This window comes from Solea solea, chromosome 15 (genome assembly GCF_958295425.1).
Source record: "Solea solea chromosome 15, fSolSol10.1, whole genome shotgun sequence".
Taxonomy (NCBI): domain Eukaryota; kingdom Metazoa; phylum Chordata; class Actinopteri; order Pleuronectiformes; family Soleidae; genus Solea; species Solea solea.
Window position 1 is genome coordinate 6,979,083 of NC_081148.1, and position 18,504 is coordinate 6,997,586.

General features: G+C 42.8%; 1 protein-coding gene across 6 annotated transcripts in view; it reads left to right on the top strand.

Annotated features, from left to right (window-relative positions):
• The window catches only part of ehbp1 (EH domain binding protein 1), a 137,067-nt gene that overhangs the window by 63,057 nt on the left and 55,506 nt on the right, over positions 1 to 18,504 (top strand). For all 6 annotated transcript variants that reach the window (XM_058651055.1, XM_058651060.1, XM_058651059.1 and 3 more), the window contains 5 exons: positions 3,172 to 3,350; positions 4,343 to 4,391; positions 10,945 to 11,754; positions 13,180 to 13,221; positions 13,430 to 13,576. In XM_058651055.1, coding sequence (XP_058507038.1) covers positions 3,172 to 3,350; positions 4,343 to 4,391; positions 10,945 to 11,754; positions 13,180 to 13,221; positions 13,430 to 13,576 — 1,227 coding nt within the window. The remainder of the gene's footprint in view (positions 1 to 3,171; positions 3,351 to 4,342; positions 4,392 to 10,944; positions 11,755 to 13,179; positions 13,222 to 13,429; positions 13,577 to 18,504) is intronic.

Consider the following 18,504-nt stretch of genomic DNA (forward strand, 5'->3'; position numbering starts at 1 on the left):
TGTCAGTGGCTTGTATTTTTTGCCCAGGCTGTTAGGGCTGTGTATAATAGTAGCAGAGGAGGAGGAAGAGGGGAGGTTATGTGCCACTGATAGTAATGAAGGTTGCCTTTTCATTTTTTAATATGGAATGTTTGTGGGCCGAGGCAATGCTCTCCGCTAATCCTACCCTCAAGCCGAGCCAGCTACATGGCTGTGTCACTGTAACACACACACACACACACACAGTGACATTCACACGGACCGATAAAACACACACACACACACACACACATGTGCACCTTCCTCTAGGCAAGACGGAAAAACTGTTTGATAAGTCAGGGTGAATTTCTGCTTCTCATAAAAAAAAAAATGTCACTCCTCTGTTTGTGTCTCAAGGAAATGCAGCCAGTTTCTGTTGTACAAGATATGCTATTTGTTCAGTGTGTGATGGATATGAAAGCTGGAGCGCGCAGATGCATTTGTAAACCTTTATCAGGACAGAATATAATGGAACAGTCTGCACTGCCGATTGAGGGGAATTACATTAGTTTTGGGTTGGGATGAATGCGTGGGTCAGTGCGAGCCTCGTGCCGCCGTCGTTGGACTAAACCGACACCGCTTCCTTGAACTGGTTAATCGGGAACAAAGCAAAAAAAAAACAGTTACTCTCGTCAATTCACATGTTTTTTTAATATACACATATTGCCAACCGACACTCTTTTCACCTGTGTTGTGTATTATTTTAAAGGGTTTTCTTTGAAGGCATTTTTAAGTGGCAATTATGATTGCTGTTTATTTTTATGTATCTGTCATGTTTCCTGTTGGCTCACACACTTGTATGGAAGTAGGTAGGTTGGTGTGTATAAGTGAGTGAGTGAGTGAGTGAGTGAGAGAGAAACTTAATGTTTCCCCCCATTAGCTGTTTTTGTGTATGTGTTTCTTCTGGCTAGGGTTTAGGGTCTGCGGTGCTGGAGTGTGCTGTGTGTCTAATTGCTTTAATACCACCTGGTCTCTAATCCCAGGTAATTAGGGCACTCAAATTGGACAGCTACTTTCAACCATCATTTGAGAAAGGCAGAAAGGGGAAGGCCTGGAGGAAGACCTCTCCACACTGCAGCTCCACAAACACACACTTTTTTTCTTAGTGACACATACACAGAAACGGCAGCAAAAGCAGGAGGAACAAGTTCAGTGTTGGGAATGTATGAATGTATTCTGCTCACGGCTTTTAGTCTGAATATTCACGTGCTATTGGAGTAGTCGGTGTTACATTTGTTTCACTCGTAAGAATTACATCTCTTGTTACTCGCGTCTTTCTTCATGTCCTCGTATAGTAACTTCTAGTGTGTTGTAATCACTGTTGACTTTATATAATGTTTGTTGGAGTGGCTCAAAAGCATTGTCGAGGCCGCCTAAAACGTGTCTGGAGAAGCTGTGAGGAAAAGGTTAAGGCCCTCTTTTAAAGATGAGCCGGAAATGTCAAGTGTCCGTCCCTCAGGCTCCCGCTACCGTCTCCCCGTGCTGAGATTGCCATAGGGGCCTGCATAACTCTCTCAAACACACTGGTACAAAGGTTAGGAGCTGCTCTTCGAGATGGTCTCCAGACTCTTTCATCTGTTTTGGCCCAGGCTCCGGGCACACAGTCACAGGTTAAACTACAACATTAGATGAGCAAGAGGACAGAATGGGCCAGGTGCTTATAGACTGCAGTGAATAAACTGAGCCGTATCACCATTATATTTTAGTGTCGTAAAATCTGTCATTAGCAGTGACACATGGTGAGTAGACAAAGAACAAAAAAGATAAACACGTCCCACATCCCTGTAAGTCCTGCAGCACCATCAGATCACTCAGTGATTACGTCTCAGTGGAAGTTAAAAATGACAAATTTACCCTGAGTCAAATCTCCCATCACTTTCTGTCTTCGTCCTTGTCCCCGCAGTAGCACACATAAACCAACAGAGGGGGTTGGTTGGCCACTACAAGCTTCCTCACAGGGCTCAGACTCAGATTTTGCTGTGAGCTGTATTTTCTCAGGCCTTCACTGTGTCTCTTAAAAACTGGGTTAACTCGCTTTCGTGGTCAATATCGCTTGTTGTAGAACTAACATCTCTTTCATTCACTTTGCACTTCCAAAGGTTAAGTAAAGGTTTGACTTTTAATCTTTCTATGTAACCATTTCGTGCCACGAACATTAAACATCACCTGGCTGTGAGAGAAGGGTTGAGACTCGATTTGCATATTGCAACTATCATTAGCTAAAGCTGAAGCCTGTGAAACATCTTAGTTTATTTAATGATATTACTGTGTCATACATAAGTGTTTAGCATTTTATCTGAGTTTGTATAACAATGTCAAAGCCTTCATGAGTGAAATTATGTTTAATAAAACTTCCTGTAATTAAAAGCAGTACGACTTATTAGTCCTGCGTTAATGTTATTGTCTTGCATACAATAGTCATAATATCCTTGGATTTTTAAACACATTTCATGGCCTTTTCATCTGCAGCCTCTGATGAATTTAATGAAATCTCAGTGACATTTTTGACATTAAATGATCAGAGAGAAGGAGCCCATATCTTTCCGTCCATAACCAGATTAGTGAATAGCCAGCCGAATAATCAGAATAGCGTTGTTTGAGCTGGCCATCAGAGGAAGACCAGCGTCTCCATTCCACCAAGGATTTGTGGGATTTGGAGTGTGGGAGAGGAAAAAGGCCCCGAATGGTGAACGCTTTTCACCCAGATAAGACTTCAAAGGCGGAGCTAATTAATAATATGTTTACATTATCCACGGTCATACTCCGCTTTATGAATGACCCGTCATTAGAGCGCGTGTCTGCTTGTGTGTGTGTGTGTGTGTGTGTGTGTGTGAGTTCATTGTATGACACTATGGTTTGCTAATGGGAGGGTATAATTTGTTCAGCAAAACATTTTTTGAGGAGAAGATAATAAACCAAACTCAGCTTTATATTTAAAACACATTTTTATGAACATTGGAAAAATGTATAATGTGTGGAAAAAATGCAAGCCAATATCTTGGGTATCACTAGCTACATGTTTTATTAGCACACTTATAATTGTAATAATAAAATAGAAATTGTTCTTCACTTCCCACTCTATGTTCATGTCCAGTCGCACCACTTTATTTCCTGCTCCTCATCATCTCTCTCTCTCCTCTCTGTGCCTTACAGCCCAGTCCTGTCCCAAGTCCGGTTCTCGGAGGGAAGCCGAACGCCAGCCAGTCTCTGCTGGCCTGGTGCCGCGAGGTCACCAAGAACTATCGTGGGGTCAAGATCACCAACTTCACCACCTCCTGGAGGAATGGACTGGCCTTCTGTGCCCTGCTGCACCACTTCAGACCTGACTCTATGTACGAAACACAAAGACACACACACACACACACACACACACACAGCTACTCATCTTAGGTCACAACACTGTCTCCCATTCATCAGGACAGCCTAAACAAAGCTTTATCCCTAAACCTAATCTTAACTAGTTATTATTTAACCCTAATTTTAACCGGAGCCTCAGGAATGAAGTTCTGCCTTATTAGGACCAGGTTTTGGTCTCCATGAAAATAATACATACCAGTTAAGGTCCTAAACACACACACACACACACAGAAACAACAAATGAATGCCTCTTGTACAATAAAAGGGCTAAGGTTACAACCAGCAATTCAGAGTTGGGTGTCAGCCAGTTTTGAAGAAGACTCTGAGGTTTGCAAAAGGTCAGGTGACACTCTTGTATATTTATATTAGGCTCATTAGACTCTCATCACTTGCCTCATTTGATAACTTGGCATGGTATTTGCACAGTTTGATCTATCACCATTCCTGTTGGTGTGTTGTTATGAAGATGACAGATGTGTCCACAGGTTTTTGCCTGCCGACTCAAAATCATGTTTGAATACAGAGTTGTATGCTTGCCGCCAGCGTTGCTCTCATCTTTGTGTGTGTGTGTGTGTGTGTGTGTGTGGTTATAACTGTGTCTAGTGTGTGTATGAAAACAAGGAGGAATATTCCTCAGTTATTTAGTGTAAGCGTGTGTATGTAACCCTCAGAAGTACAGCATATAGAAAAGCTGAAGCCCCATAAAGATCATTTATCATAGCATTTCTGTGTGTGTGTGTATGTGTGTGTGCCTTCCTTCACACACCAGTGTCTTATTTTTACATATGTTCCACTTTATTGGTTCTGTTGATTGCGCTGCTATAAAATTGTTAAAATTCTAATGCCATTACATGTGACGCATATTTAAACACACCTCTTTCCCCTCCGTCTCCCTTTTTCTCTCTTTTTTTCCCCCCTTCTCTTTCTCTGCCTGCCTCCTCTCCGACCCTCCCCACTGTTCTTTCAGAGACTACAAGTCGCTCAATCCTCAGGATATTAAAGAAAACAACAAAAAGGTAAGAGGCAGCCACCGCTGGGCCCTTCACACCACTTAGCTTCCCCTCATCCACATCTCCATTTGGTCTTATTAGAACTGCCATTAACCCCTTAGTACACATGCACTGTTTAGTGTATGTGTGTTTGGAGGGTGGAAACATAGATGAAGGCAGGCAAAAGCACAAACACACGCACCACAGTCACCGTGTTATATTAAGTTTTCAGGAGATGTGCCCCTGCTGAGATGTGCATACAAGGCTGTGTGTGTGTGAGTCACCAGGCAGAGGTGAGATAGTATCTTAAATCAGCAGCCAGCTGGGAGCTTACTAAACTGCTGTGTGTGTAAATAAAAAATATATTTATCTCTGGTTGATTAGACTGTTTTGTTTGTAGCTATACGTACACAAGAGTGAAGGAGGGAGTTTTCAGCACAAGAAATCGCAACCCACACACGCATCAAATTCCCACTGGTCAGAAAACGTTTACACAGGTTTTTGACCAGTGGGAATTTGTTTAAGCGGCATTCACTCTTGGGTCAAGGGATGCTCACGGGTCTTTTATTGACTTTAAGGAAACAAAACACCTGGGTGAACACGCTCATTTCTTCTTCGTCTGCTTCATTTCTGGCAGTGATGCAAAGTCCTGCTTCATTTCTTGCACAACGCTACGATGTGCATTCGTCTTGCAGTCTTCAGTTTAGCCATTAGCCATGAATGTCTTTGGCAAACCTTATTGTTTTTAAAATCTGGGACAGTGTTTTATCTTTTTTTTTACTTCATCAAACCGAGAGAGAAGAAGAGAGAGATGACTGAAGTCAAAGATGAAATATATATACGTTCTTGCTTTCATTCCTAATGTCACAAGTGACGCAGGATTGAAAAAAGAAAAAACATCATAGAGCCTCACCCGATTCACAATCCCGGGTATACCCGTTATTTTCAGTATGAAAGAGTCTATACTGTATGTACAGACTTTGCTGAATAACCCATCCTCTTTAAAGGGCAAATGTACACACACCTATATCCCACCTTGCCCTGTTATCGTATCTGTATATTCAGTGTCAGGTGCACACATCACCATTTTGCTGTCGGACCCTCTGGCTCTTTGTGAGCTCATTCACATTTTCATTACACATTTACAAAACACACAAACGCACACTGCTGTTCTTCTCCCTTTTACTCGGTGACTACACACTCTCACACACATACATGTGTGTGTGCACACAGACTCACAGGCGCCCTGTCCACTTTCTGGGCCTGAGGGCTACACAGAACGATATGCGTCAGGTTCCTGCAGCTTGATTTCCTCTTCTCACACACACTCTGGCTCAGTGATAACCTCTGGTGGCCCTGTTAGGCATGAATGCTACCCTGTTGACAATAACCACAGTGGAAGGAAAAGGGAGCGACCCAATCCCATATCTGCTAACTGCCCCTCACCCCCCTCCAGGTGCTCGAGTAGCCCTGAAGAAATTGGTTAGATATATGTAATATGGGAATATGCCGCAGAAGGTGATAGCTGGTGAATAGCTGCAGCACTGTACCGTGTTGGTGTGGCTAGCTTTTCTGCAGAGATGGATGTACACCTGGTGCCGAGATACATGTGGCCAAGCAAGCCGTTTCTCTCCAGTGCTTATAGGAGGTCGCTACTAAATATGACCCACCAGCGCTTAACAGCACTGGCAATTATCAAAATCATTTTTATTTTATGTTTCTGTAACGGTTAATACACCGATAAAATTATATTTTTAATGCTGAAATGTAATTATTATTGTAATCCATGAATTTCAAATGTATTGTTTTACAGAAAAACAGAATATACTGTGTGTACATATATATATGTGTATATATATATGTGTGTGTATATATATGTGTATATATATATATATATGTGTATATATTTGTACTCCAATTTGTTTGAAGACATCTCTACATATATGTATCATCTCTCTCTCTCTCTATATATATATATATATATGTATATATATATAGAGAGATGTATTTCAGAAGTCAATTTTATTGCTCAAAAAAAACAGCCTGGTCATCCAGCATTTTGACAAATAAACTCTCCTCTTTCAGACAAACACACAGCCTACAGCTTCTCCCCGACACGTTGTCTCCATTTACCAGTTTTTACTCCCAAGTGAAGGGGGTCGGTGAGGGGTAACTGCTGATATTTGTTACAACACTCCCTTAAAGTGTCCTATTTATCAGTCTAACTATTTCCGACGGATTGGAAAGGTGGTTAGCCCCACAGCGTGAAGGGTCTCAGTTAAAATCCCAGTTTGTCTCAGTTAAAATCCCAGTTTGACCACGGCTTCTCTGTCTGGTGTTTGTCTGTGTGGATTTTCTTTGTGTACGTCTTGCTACAGTCCAAAGATCCATACAGATTTGGTTTATAGGATCATTGTAGACTCTAAATTTACCAGTTGGTGTGAATTGTTGTCCTTCAATATTGTCCTTGTGATAGGCTGGTGACCTGTTCATGGTGAACCCTGCCTCTTGCCTTTTGTCAGCTGGGATTGGCTCCAGCTCCACCCACAGTTCTTTGAGGGATAAACAGTTTTATGTACTTTGGTTTTCCTAATCAGATTACAGAGCATCAGACGGGACTTAAAATAACTAAATAACTATTATTGGTTTATAAACACAGTGCAAGTGCAGACAGTTTGTTTTCGTTCTTTGGTAAATCTTCATGTTCGGTGGCATAAAGTCAACTGATTTGTGCTTTATGTGACGTGTTGGTGCCACATAACTCTCGCTGATGTGTGATTGTGGTCCCCTTTGAGCTCAGGCTAAAGGAAGGAGGCATAATGCATCACATGGTGTCATGTAGCACCCTGAAGGTGTTGAACAGGAGAAGGGTGGCCATGCCACTGCCTGCCAAAAAACAGAGACACACCACTCACACCAGGCTTAGGCGGGGATAGCATTGTGTGACTGGTGAGAGAACGAGCAAGGGGGGAAAAAAAGGGCTGAAGAGAAGAAAAACATGAAACGAAAGAACCTAAAAATTTGACTGTTTTCAGGGGGAAATTAAAGTGTGTGAAGATTTGACTTGAAGTGAATGATGAAAAGAGATGTGGTCACCATCCAGTGTTGCACAGAGATGCTCCTTAAGAATGTATAGAATTTATTGAATGGACGGCAGAAATGGAAATGCATAGAAACGACAACTATCTCTGCTTTTCATGGCTAGTTGATAGACATGCCACCTCCTCCTTTCACAGTCTATCTGTGACGAGTGATTGCGATGAGCTCAGACTGTGCTGCTGAATTATGACAGATAAGGACAATCAATATTGGGGTTGGGAAAAGGAGAGAAGGGGGGGGGGGGGGGGAAGCAAAAGAATTGAATATTTAGAGGAGTTTCAGCCTTTGAAATGATCCATTATCAATGGATGTGTGTAGCCTGTAGATGTATTTATACGTCATCTGTGCATTTGAGGGGTCGACTGCCGTGATCAGAGCTGCGGTGTGTTTGGACGGCATGTGTGCGCGTGTGTGTGTGTGTGTAATGAGGCCAAGGAGAAGTCATTTGTCATGCCATCTGATAGTGAGGCACCAAGCACCGGGCTAGAGCACCTCGAGCACAGCCTGCGAGGGGCTGGGCTGAGGGGAGGGGTGTAGATGATTGACAGCGATAGATAGCTGTCAGTCAGTGAGGGGGAGCAAGGAGCAGCGGCCTGGGGCAGGAGACCGTGACATTTAGTCCCGACCAAAAGCTTTGGCATTTTCCAAAATACACAAAGTGGTACTGAGAAATAATGAAGATGAACTTCTTTCACCGCCAAAAATGAGTTGAAATCATTGTCATGTATAATAATAAGTTTGCTAAAGATATGAGGAAATTTTGTTTTATCTCGTATTGGTTTCATTTAAAGCTTCTTAAGAAATGATCAAGCCTTCTGTTAGAGCTGTTGTCTGGACGTTTTTATACTACAGCTCATACATGTTACCCTCTTCTGTCCCAGGCTACATCCCCTAAATCACTGGAAGTCATAGTTTGTAGGGCAATTTAGAATTTTGGATGCATGTTTTACACATGCTAACTTCTGTGAAACTTTCCCCGCAGTCTGATTAAAATGAAACGCAGTCGAAATGATGATAACTACAGACACTGGCTTTGTTCCTTTCTTTTCCAGACAACTGTGCTTATTGATGCTGTCCGGAAATGAGCAGAATTTTCAAGACATAAGATAAAGAGTGTTTCAGAAACAACCCTGTCTTTAACGTGACCCCATTTTATGGAAACATGCTTTCAGTCAGAGCCAGCAGGCATCGGACTGACTGCCAGAGACTCGACACAGAGTGGAAACACACCAACAGTTAAACGTGTTGGCAAAAACAAATTCCAACCGACTGTGGTAAAATACATTGACAAACGCACAAAGACGACATATTTTCTCTCAGCGGTCATCAGTGTCTCGCTGTCACATGACGGCACTAGTCAAGCTATGAGAGATGATATAGCAAGAATAAAGTGTGACACTCGGGTCAAAAAGGCTGTAGCTCACAACAAGACTAACATTGGCCCTGAAACAAAACCCAGCTCGAGGGCTTCTTTCGTTCTCTCTCTCCCTCCCTCCCTCCCTCCCTCCTAGTGCAGCGCTCACTTTCTCCCACTCTCGCTCTTTTCTCTCGCTCATTCTTTCATTCTGTCCCCATTGAACAGCAAAGTTGTCGCTCTCTTTCACAGCCTGCACTGGGTGAGTGGGAAACAATGAAAGCACACTTTGCTCCCCTGAATACGTGTTAGAAACCCAATCAGGCCCTCTTATTCCCCATATTCTTTTCTGTCTTTCTTTTCTCTTTCACACTCCTGCTCCGCCAGGCAAAGGTGGGGGGGAGTTAAACAGGCTCGCTGTAAAGGCAAACTCTTCTCTGTTCTCCCTTTTATTTTTTTTCCCCACCGGCACTTCTTTCTTCCTGCCTTGTCTTTGCAGGTATACACACACTCATCCATTCTCGCTCTCTTTCCTTCCCGTGCAAGTATAAATGTTCGCTCCATCGCTACTATTTCCACAAACCGAAACAGACAAAAGAGGTGAGAGATTTTGTCCGAGCAGAAAACAAGTTAATCGATTGTAAAGAAATATCACCCACTTAAAAGCACTTCCTCCTCATTGTCCAGTTCTCCCTCTCTTCTCTCGTGTCTCAAGTTCTCTGTCTCCGTTACATAAACAAGTACAGTTGAAGAAATGAGATCAAGTCCATTCATCAGGTTTCACTGGATGTTCACAGGTTTGCTCTCCTGAGCTGTGTCCAAAATCAATTCCTTATTCCTTCACTACATAATTACACGGTGACATCTGTAATTTACTCTGTACGGACTCATCAATGGAGATTTCAGACACTTATAATGATTATAGATATTTTTGTTTCATCATTGTTGTTCTAGTCAAGACCAAATCATAACCAAGGCCAAGCCAGGCTGAATTTTACACTGAAATACTTCTCTTGAGGTTGAAACATTATAGATTGCCAGAAGCATATTTCTTTTCCATCATATTCTGAAAACCCCAAAAAGATTACAAACCAGCCAATATTACAAATATACAAGCTCTGATTAACTGTATCTGTGATAACCTGGAACTGCACCGAATAACTTGGGTTTAGGAAATCAGACTTCATAAAGGACACTGGATAAATAAAAGTAAGACAAAGGGTTAGGGGAAAGAAAGGGAAGAAATGTCCTCAGAACAGTCCCTAGAATAAGTGAAAGTTAAATACATGGCGCGGTGTTTGGAAGTCAGAGAGAGAGGGAGAGAGGGGGAGAGAGAAACAGAGGGGGAAACTGAGAGACTGGAGATATCTGACAAGTCAGTGAAACAAACGAGTGCTGCAACAGGTTAGAATTTGATCAACACTATCAAGCAGGCCAGATACAACCTGTGATACCTGGGAGAGATGGATGTGGTGTTTGTGTGTGCACGTGCACACACGCATGAATGGAGGTAGTGTGTATGTGTGTGCGCGTGCTGTTAATCTATTTATTTACCTGTCATTGGCTGCGATAATGGTTTTCATCGCTTCTCTCTCTGTCTCTCTCAGTCTATCTGGTGATGGGGGATTGGGTTTCGTGTGTCGCTTGATAATCAAACCTGTATTTTCTCATCAAACTCTAATCAGACCAATTACACGCGTGACGGAGAGCGTGGGCAGGTTGATGTTGGGGAGCGATAAGCGCGCGCACACACACACACATACACACACACTCATGCACACCCACTTTGGGATTAAGCGCTCTGTCTTGGGGTGTCTGCATCTCTTATCGGGGACATCCATCCCTGACATGACCTGTCAGCAGTCATGCCAAAGGTGCATCTCAAACACAAACACACATGAACACCTACACACATGGATCATGTCAACATTTATGCTCCAAATACAACCAATATCAGAAAAAGACCAGACTTTTAATTGCCACCCCTAAATTCATCCTCGGTTGTTGTATTTAGGTTTTCTACTTTTTTTTTCCCCAAAATGTTATATGTAGGCACTGCTTGTAACATGACTATTGTTCCATGGCTTATTTATAACACAGGGTTTCCTTTTTGTACTTTTTCTTTAGGCGTATGATGGCTTTGCGAGCCTGGGTATCTCCCGTCTCTTGGAACCATCTGACATGGTGCTGCTCGCTATTCCTGACAAGCTTACGGTGATGACGTACCTGTACCAGATCCGGGCCCACTTCTCCGGCGAGGAGCTTAACGTGGTGCAGATTGAGGCCAACAGCAATCGCAGCACATACAAAGTGGGTGACTTTGAAACCGACACAAACGCCTCCATAGGCCAGGACAAGTTCTATGCTGAACTGGGTGATGTGCAGCCGCGTCAGGATTCCTCTCAGTCCGCAGAATCCGATGGTGGCGCTAACGCGGAGGCTAACGGCGCTAAAGCCGCTGAAGAAGAGGCGACAGAGCTGGGCTCTGAAGTAGGAGCAGTTTCGGCCAGCTTGCCAACAGCAGCATCCTCACCTCCTGTCCCATCTCCACGTACAGTATTACCTGCGGCCGCCACAGACTCGACCCATGTGACACAGCAAGGCTCTGAGGAAAGGGGGACTCTGCTCAAAGCCAACACTTTAGACATCAGCGAGTTACCACAGAGAGTGGAGAGAGAGATGGAGAAGGCGAGACGGCAAACGGAGGCAGAAGAGGACAGAAAGGAGGGAAGTACAGAACCAGTGTCCCCCAGCAGGAGAGGGATCTCCACATCCCCCTTGTCTTCCTCACCACCGCACCAGAAACTTGGTTTTTCCTATAACAGGGACGCTGACCTCCTCAAGAAGAAAAGGGCCATCCTTCGTCACGCAGAGTCTGAGCCCGCCTCAGAGTCCAGCTCACCTCCTGTCAACCACACAGACACGCCTCCCAAACAGGTAAACACCCAAAACAATCATAACAATAATGTGTCTGAGAGCAAAAATGTGTACGCTTCCATAAATAAGTAGTAATTGGACGATGAATTAAGAAAAAGTGTTAACTGTTCTGCTGCTGATCCAGGTCTAAGAGATTGATCGAGATATTTTTCATGGAATTAGAAACACTGTACCTTCAATAACCTGTGACTCTGTCTGTGTTATGGAAGACTAATTCTCATCTTGCTACTTAAGTCAGGTATTAAGATTCTGACAGCGTTTACCTGCGAATAACAGCCTGTGCCCTAAATGGTTTTGTTCAGGGTTTTTATCCTTGCACCCAGGCTTTGATTGAAACTTTCACAGGTACATCAGTCATTAGACAGAGGAGGCGGTGAACGTTCATTCCCTCCTGGCATTCGCTAAGCTTCAAATCCAGACCTTGTAGATGCCGTTGCGGAGATGACCGTACCGAAATTCCCCTTCGTTTCTGCATTCGATGTTGTCATGGCATGTCTTGTTGCAGAGACCCAGACACATCAAGGCCGGGCCGTTAACCTGTGGCGACTATAGAAGGCACCGGGAAGAACCCCCTGCTTTGACATTTCATTATATTTTTCATTATATTTCTCATCCCTTCAGTTGATGGCAGTTGGCGCTGTGATTGCTCAGGCGTGGCGACGCTTTGCACGGAGCGCACCTCATCTCGTCTCTCGCCGCGGCTCGGCGTGCTCGCGCGCGTGCGTGTGCGCACACAGTCGCGAGGCAAACACACATTGAATACATCGCTGCCTGTGTTGGTTAACCACAGATTACAGCTTCCTGTTTACAAGTCAAAAGGTCACGGGGCAGACGGGGGGCCAGCAGGAGGGTTATGACAGCTATGACACCCCATTTTGATCTGCTGTTATCTCGTTAGCAGGACGCATCCTCAGCTGCACCCTGTGCAGGTTTGACTTGTTGAAAGGATGAACATGTTTTGGTCTTATTAACAGTTTGGCTGTTATATCCCTCGGTCAAAAACAAACAAAAACAAACAAAAGCTCTGTTTGCAATCTCTTAAAACACAGTCAGGAAAAAAAAAAAGAGAAAAAGATTCAGTTCTTGTTAAAACTGCCATGCTCTCCACACAGCTGAGCCCAGAAAGAGTGGCTGTGCAGGTCCTGTGTTTCCATCTACTGTTGTGTGGATCCTTTTCAGGTACAATAAACCTGAAACCTGATTTTCGCAATAGAAAGGAAATATGCCAACTGGTGTTCAAGTCTGTGCTCGTCAAGCAGTACAGCTGACTCCCTTACACAGGTTCGGTTCATTTGTGAAGAGTCACCCAAGCAAGTCATGTTATTTATTGCATTGTTTTGACAAATACTTCATTTATAACTTCAGAGGTACCTCAGGTATTTGGCTGCGAACTTGGAGTTCATTATGTTGTTTTCTCCTTTAAAGGAACCTGCGTCTGTTCCTGTATCAAGTCCCCCAGCTGAAAAGGTGGGTATAATTCAAAATGTTATGAAAGACTATATATATATGAACACATTTGTCCTTGAAACGGCTTTTTCACGACATATGACAGTGTGGAAGTCGACTAGGACTCATTTCTGATCTCAAAATTGGGCCTTTGCTGGTTTTATTGAACAAAGCAGACCTTTTATTGTGGAAGAAAACCTGATTCACTTTTATCTGATCCCACACACAGAGGGTGCTTTCTCGTCAAGAGGAGCTGAAGGAGAGAGCCAGGCTCCTCCTGGAACAGGCGCGCAGAGACGCTGCAATGAAAGCCGGCAACAAGAACGTCCCCAACTCGGCTGTGACCGCGCTCACAAGGACCACAAACGTCTGCGACGTAAGTCTGTGTGTCTGTGTGTGCGTGAACTTGTCTGAAAACCGTACAAATATGTTGCTCGACCCTGAGGTTCATTGCAAGAAACGACACAAAGTGTAAAAGAGGACACAACTGTCTTTTTACTTGAGTCTGTCCCTTCTTCTTCACTGCGTGCACTGCTCAATGTGCAGGAACGGCTACTAAAGTGGCCTTCATCCTTTTCAGCACACTGCACCTGCAACATGGTGGAAAAGCCTGTCTCATCCTGTGACAGTCCACAGTGGCAAATCCTTTATGAGAAGGAGAGGAGACTTTTTATTAACTTGTCCTGAGACTTTCTTATGGACTGCTGAATGTCCCAGCGAGAACATGTCAATTAGAAAACCCAAAATGTGGATGTGACTCCCTCTTTCCCTCCGCTCTCCTGAGACATTCTTCTCCTCCCGCTCTCTCTTTGGTCATCTTGACTCTGCACAATTTTTATGACATCCCGACCAAATTCGCTGCTCCCTCACTTTCCCCAAACACTAAGTAAATGTTCTACGCAGACACCTGTCAGCAAAAAGTGCATTTATGGTAAAGGGTAGGGGGAGAATCACTGTACCGGAGCAAACTTGACTAGAGAAGACGCGAGTGAAATTGCCAGCTCTGAAGCTGTGAGCACGCTCCACTGAACATAATATACTGGTTGTGGGAGGGGGGCACACGGATGGACCAGGAGTTACACTGGGAAAGCTCTGTGGTCAAAACCTCGGTGACGCTTCCAAATGTGTCAGAGAAAGGAAAGGATGTGAAGAGAAAAAAATACAGTCTTGTGAGGAATGTGGCGACAAGGGATTTGAGGGTAAAATGAAATAAATACCTTTTGGTAATGAAATATCTAAAAGGCAGCAGCCGCATGCCGCTGCATTTGCTGCCTGAATCCTAAAAGAGAAATATGCCCTTGAATTACACGTTTTTAAAAAATGTGTGTGTCCGTGTTGTCTGTGTGCACGCATGCAAATGTCTGTTCATGTTTGCCCGCATTCCACGGGAATACTGTAACTATTCCGGCATAATCTAAAGAAATAAATGAGGCCCTTACAAGGACTGGTGGCTTTAAAATTCTTCAGAGGCAGAAAGCAAATTAAAGGAGTTCTTTCAAGCTGTTGCATCGTCAATATATTTCCTTTGCGACAAAAAAGGTCCTCCTCTGTCCCTTTTGTGTGCGGCAAGATGGCTGACTTCACTTAGATTAGCTTCTTTAAGTAGCCAGAGCCTCCCTTTACTCTTTCCCTCGCTCTCTCTCTCTCTCTCCCTTTCCTCCTGATTTCCTTACTCATTTCCAAGGACAATTGGTTAATAACCTCCTCACACACACACACACATGCATAAGGAAAGGAGGGATAGTAGGAGGGGGCGAGAGGAAGATATTGAATTGTTTACACTTTTTTTAATAGAAGACATTGATCAAAGGAATACGACTGGCCTTGAGGGCAATGTGCTGATAATTGTTAGTGATTCAGATTAGATTACTTGATGTCTTGTTTTGATTAGCATGAGTGTGTGTGTATGTGTCCTATGTTATCAGCTGGAGAGGCCCAAGCCTTTCCCATTTAACTCTCCATCCGTCTAAGTAGGTGCTTTGTGGTTTAGCATGCATAAGGTATAATTTAATTCAATTAAATCAGGCTACATTCTTCCAGGGAAGTGGCTAATGTGGGGGCAACACAATGATTTGGGCTGAGGGAGAAGGGGAGGGGCCCTTGTTTGCCGTGTTTAAAGCGACGTAATTTGTCTTCTGTCTAATAACTAAAATCACGTCTAATGCAAAGCTGCACCACATTTAATGTGTGCTGAAATGATCAAATCATCATCACAAACTATGATCACCAGTGTGTGATTTCCTCTCTACGCTGGTGGTAATGAATTTAAATCATGAATACGATCAAAAACCTATGTGATATTAAATAGGCCTACATGGATTCATCAATGAAAATTAACAGAATGAATTGTCAACTATTTTGATAATCCGTTTGAGTTTTTTAAGTAATTAAAAAAAAAAGGTCCCTCATTTTCCAAGCTCTTAAATGTGAATACTTTCTGGATTCTTTGCTCCATATTTCAAATAAATGATTCATATAATTTCTATAATTGAATATAATTATGTTTTTTGATATTAATAAACGGATGAGTCAATTATGAAAACAACCCATTTCTTGCCATTATAAGTTACATACCAAAAACTTTGAAGGGTTAAAATTGTAGTTTTAATGAAGTTGCTTGCTTCACCTCGATAACCAGTTATTTAACATCACTACTCGTCACTGCAGTGCAATTACATTGTATTTACCATAAATAATAATAAATAATGTATTAACTAATTATTGATTACATGAAAACATTTAATAAAATCAACTTTTGGATGAAAAAATAAAATTGCAATGATTGATCCAGCTTCTAAAAAACAAAATGCATACTTTTTAATGATAGGTTGATTAAGAAAATAGCTTTTATTATTATTGTTATTATTATCATTAATATTATTATTAATGATAATAATAATAATAGAATGGCAAATATCGTTCCAGAATATAACTCTACTGTATATTTCAGAATCCTGGTGTTTTGCACTGTTGTGCTTTCTTAAAGTAAAACTTGTGTAGTGTTCTATTTTGCTCGGTAAAGGTGCATGTGATCATCTGTTATCATTTAGCCAAAAATACTAGGATATGAATTTTAGTCTGTATTGTCCAGCCCTAATGTCGACTGTATATGTTATGTGGTGTTTTTTTGTCCTTGAAAGATTACATAATCTTCTTTCCCATCATGCACCTGCAGTTGCCCTTAATTGTGCCTATCTGACAGCTCCAAAACACCTTTTGACTTAACATATCCCTCATAATAGTCCCCATAACAAACTGTTTCGGTGACTGCATCACATAGAATAGAATAGTGTGTGTGTGAGTGTGTGAAGAGAGCCCTGTTCTCCTGACCTATGCTCTCCCTCCTGCCATCCCTAATTGTAGCCCACAGTGACTGGTTCTTTCATCTAAGGTCACAGGTTCACTTCTCTCTCTTCCTCTCCATCCCTGTCTTCTTAGTCACTTTCTGTCTCAGTCGCTGTTTTTTTTTCTCTCTCCCCACAACTGTTAACATTTGTCTTTTATTACTTATCACTTTTCCCCTAGTGTTTTTTCTATTTCTCGCCGTCTTCTCCCTGCCACGTCTCTCTGTCTGTCCTGCTCTCTGTGGTCCATGTTGGACAGCCTGTGCTCCTAATTGTTTGGAGCCCACCGCCCCCTCCTTGTCCTCCTCATAGGTGGCCTTCGAAACATATCAGTAGTCACAGTGCTGATGTCTTGTAATGTTGTAATGTCACCACCCCCTACCCACACAGCAGCCACATGGGTAATTAATGAGCTTTTCCTCAAATATCTAGACCAAGGACTCTCTAGTTTAACTCTCAGAATTTTTGTTTCAGTCTTCGCCACTAGTATATTCTTCCTTATTCTTTTTCTTTTTTTTTTTAAATGCATAAGTGTGTGCGCGCGTCTGTGTCTATTCGCTTCAGGTGTTTTCATCCATTAGCAGATGAGAACAGTAATTTCACACCGGCCTGGCCAGGCTAATTATTAGCATCCACACTAGGTTTGGGAGAGAAAAGTGTGTCTCTGTGTGTTTGTGTGCATGTGGACACACAAGTGCATGCTCCTGTAAGTGCATCTGCATCTGTGTGTGTGTGTGTGTGTGTGTGTGTGTGTGTGTGTGTATTTCTCTGTGAAAACCAGAATGCAAAAAAATATGTCTGTGCTCTTTTGCATTCCTTTCAACACTTCATGTGAGCGTGCGTGTGTGTGTCTGTGTGTGTGTGTGTGTGTGTGTGTGTGTGCTCGTGCACACATGCCGCAGTGTTTTCCAGGTAAGAGAGTTCCCCTGCTCACTGACTCGTTGTGATTCCTATAATTGGGTCCTGTTTGATTTTTGCCGACCAGCACCCCAACCTCCTCCTCCTCTTCCTCCTCCTTTATCGCTCCCTCTCTTCCTCTCAGGAGAGGAGGGGTCTCTTGCGTCTCTGCTGTTGTGACCTGTGGGTGTTGTCATCTACTCCCATCTGCTGTCTACCCTCTGATCCTGACTTAACTGCATTCATGTTAAATCTCTTCTTTCTTTCTTTCTTTCTTTCTTTCTTTCTTTCTTTATTTCTTCCTTCTTTCTTTCTCTCTCTCTTTGAAAGCCCTCTGGCTGAACCTTGACATTCCCTAAAAGTTATTAAAAAAAACAACAACTGTGTTTATAACGTTTTTGCGTGATTATAAAAATCCATTTGCTTGCCAGAGTCACATTTTATATACATATACAGTATATGTATATATACTGTATATGTGTGTCAGACTATTGTTTCAAACCTTGTGAACTTGTGAAAGGTGCCATGCAGACGGCAGCTGTCAGAGCTGGAACGCTGTGTAAACTTGCAAAGAGTGACATCTTCTCATTATAACTAATGCTGAGTTTCATTAGATCAAATTGCAGCAGTGACGTCTCTCTCGTCTTTCTTGCAGCAAATACCAGAACGCGGCGCCTGAACTTTTACTCCCTCATTCGTGGAGGGGAAATACAGTAAATGCAACTTTGGGAGATTTTAAACTACTGTTTAGCCTCTCGTGGATTGAACCGCCCGTAAAGGGCTGCAGCAGAAGTAGAAAGTGTCTATTTTGAAAATGCAAATATGGCCTTGTGCACTTTCCTTTCTGTGCCCATTTTGTCCTTTACTCCCCTCCTCCTCCCTCTGTCCTCTCTCCTTTTCAACTTTCTCCCAGCAGTAATAGTCTTTCTCCAGGTCTCATTTTAATGTAGCTGCTGTTCCTTTCTTCTTCCAGCTCTCTCTTCCTTCAGCCCCCCCCCCCCTCCCCTCCTTTTCTCTTGCTCTCACTTTTCTTTTTGAAGAATGTGCCCCTAATGAAACTAAA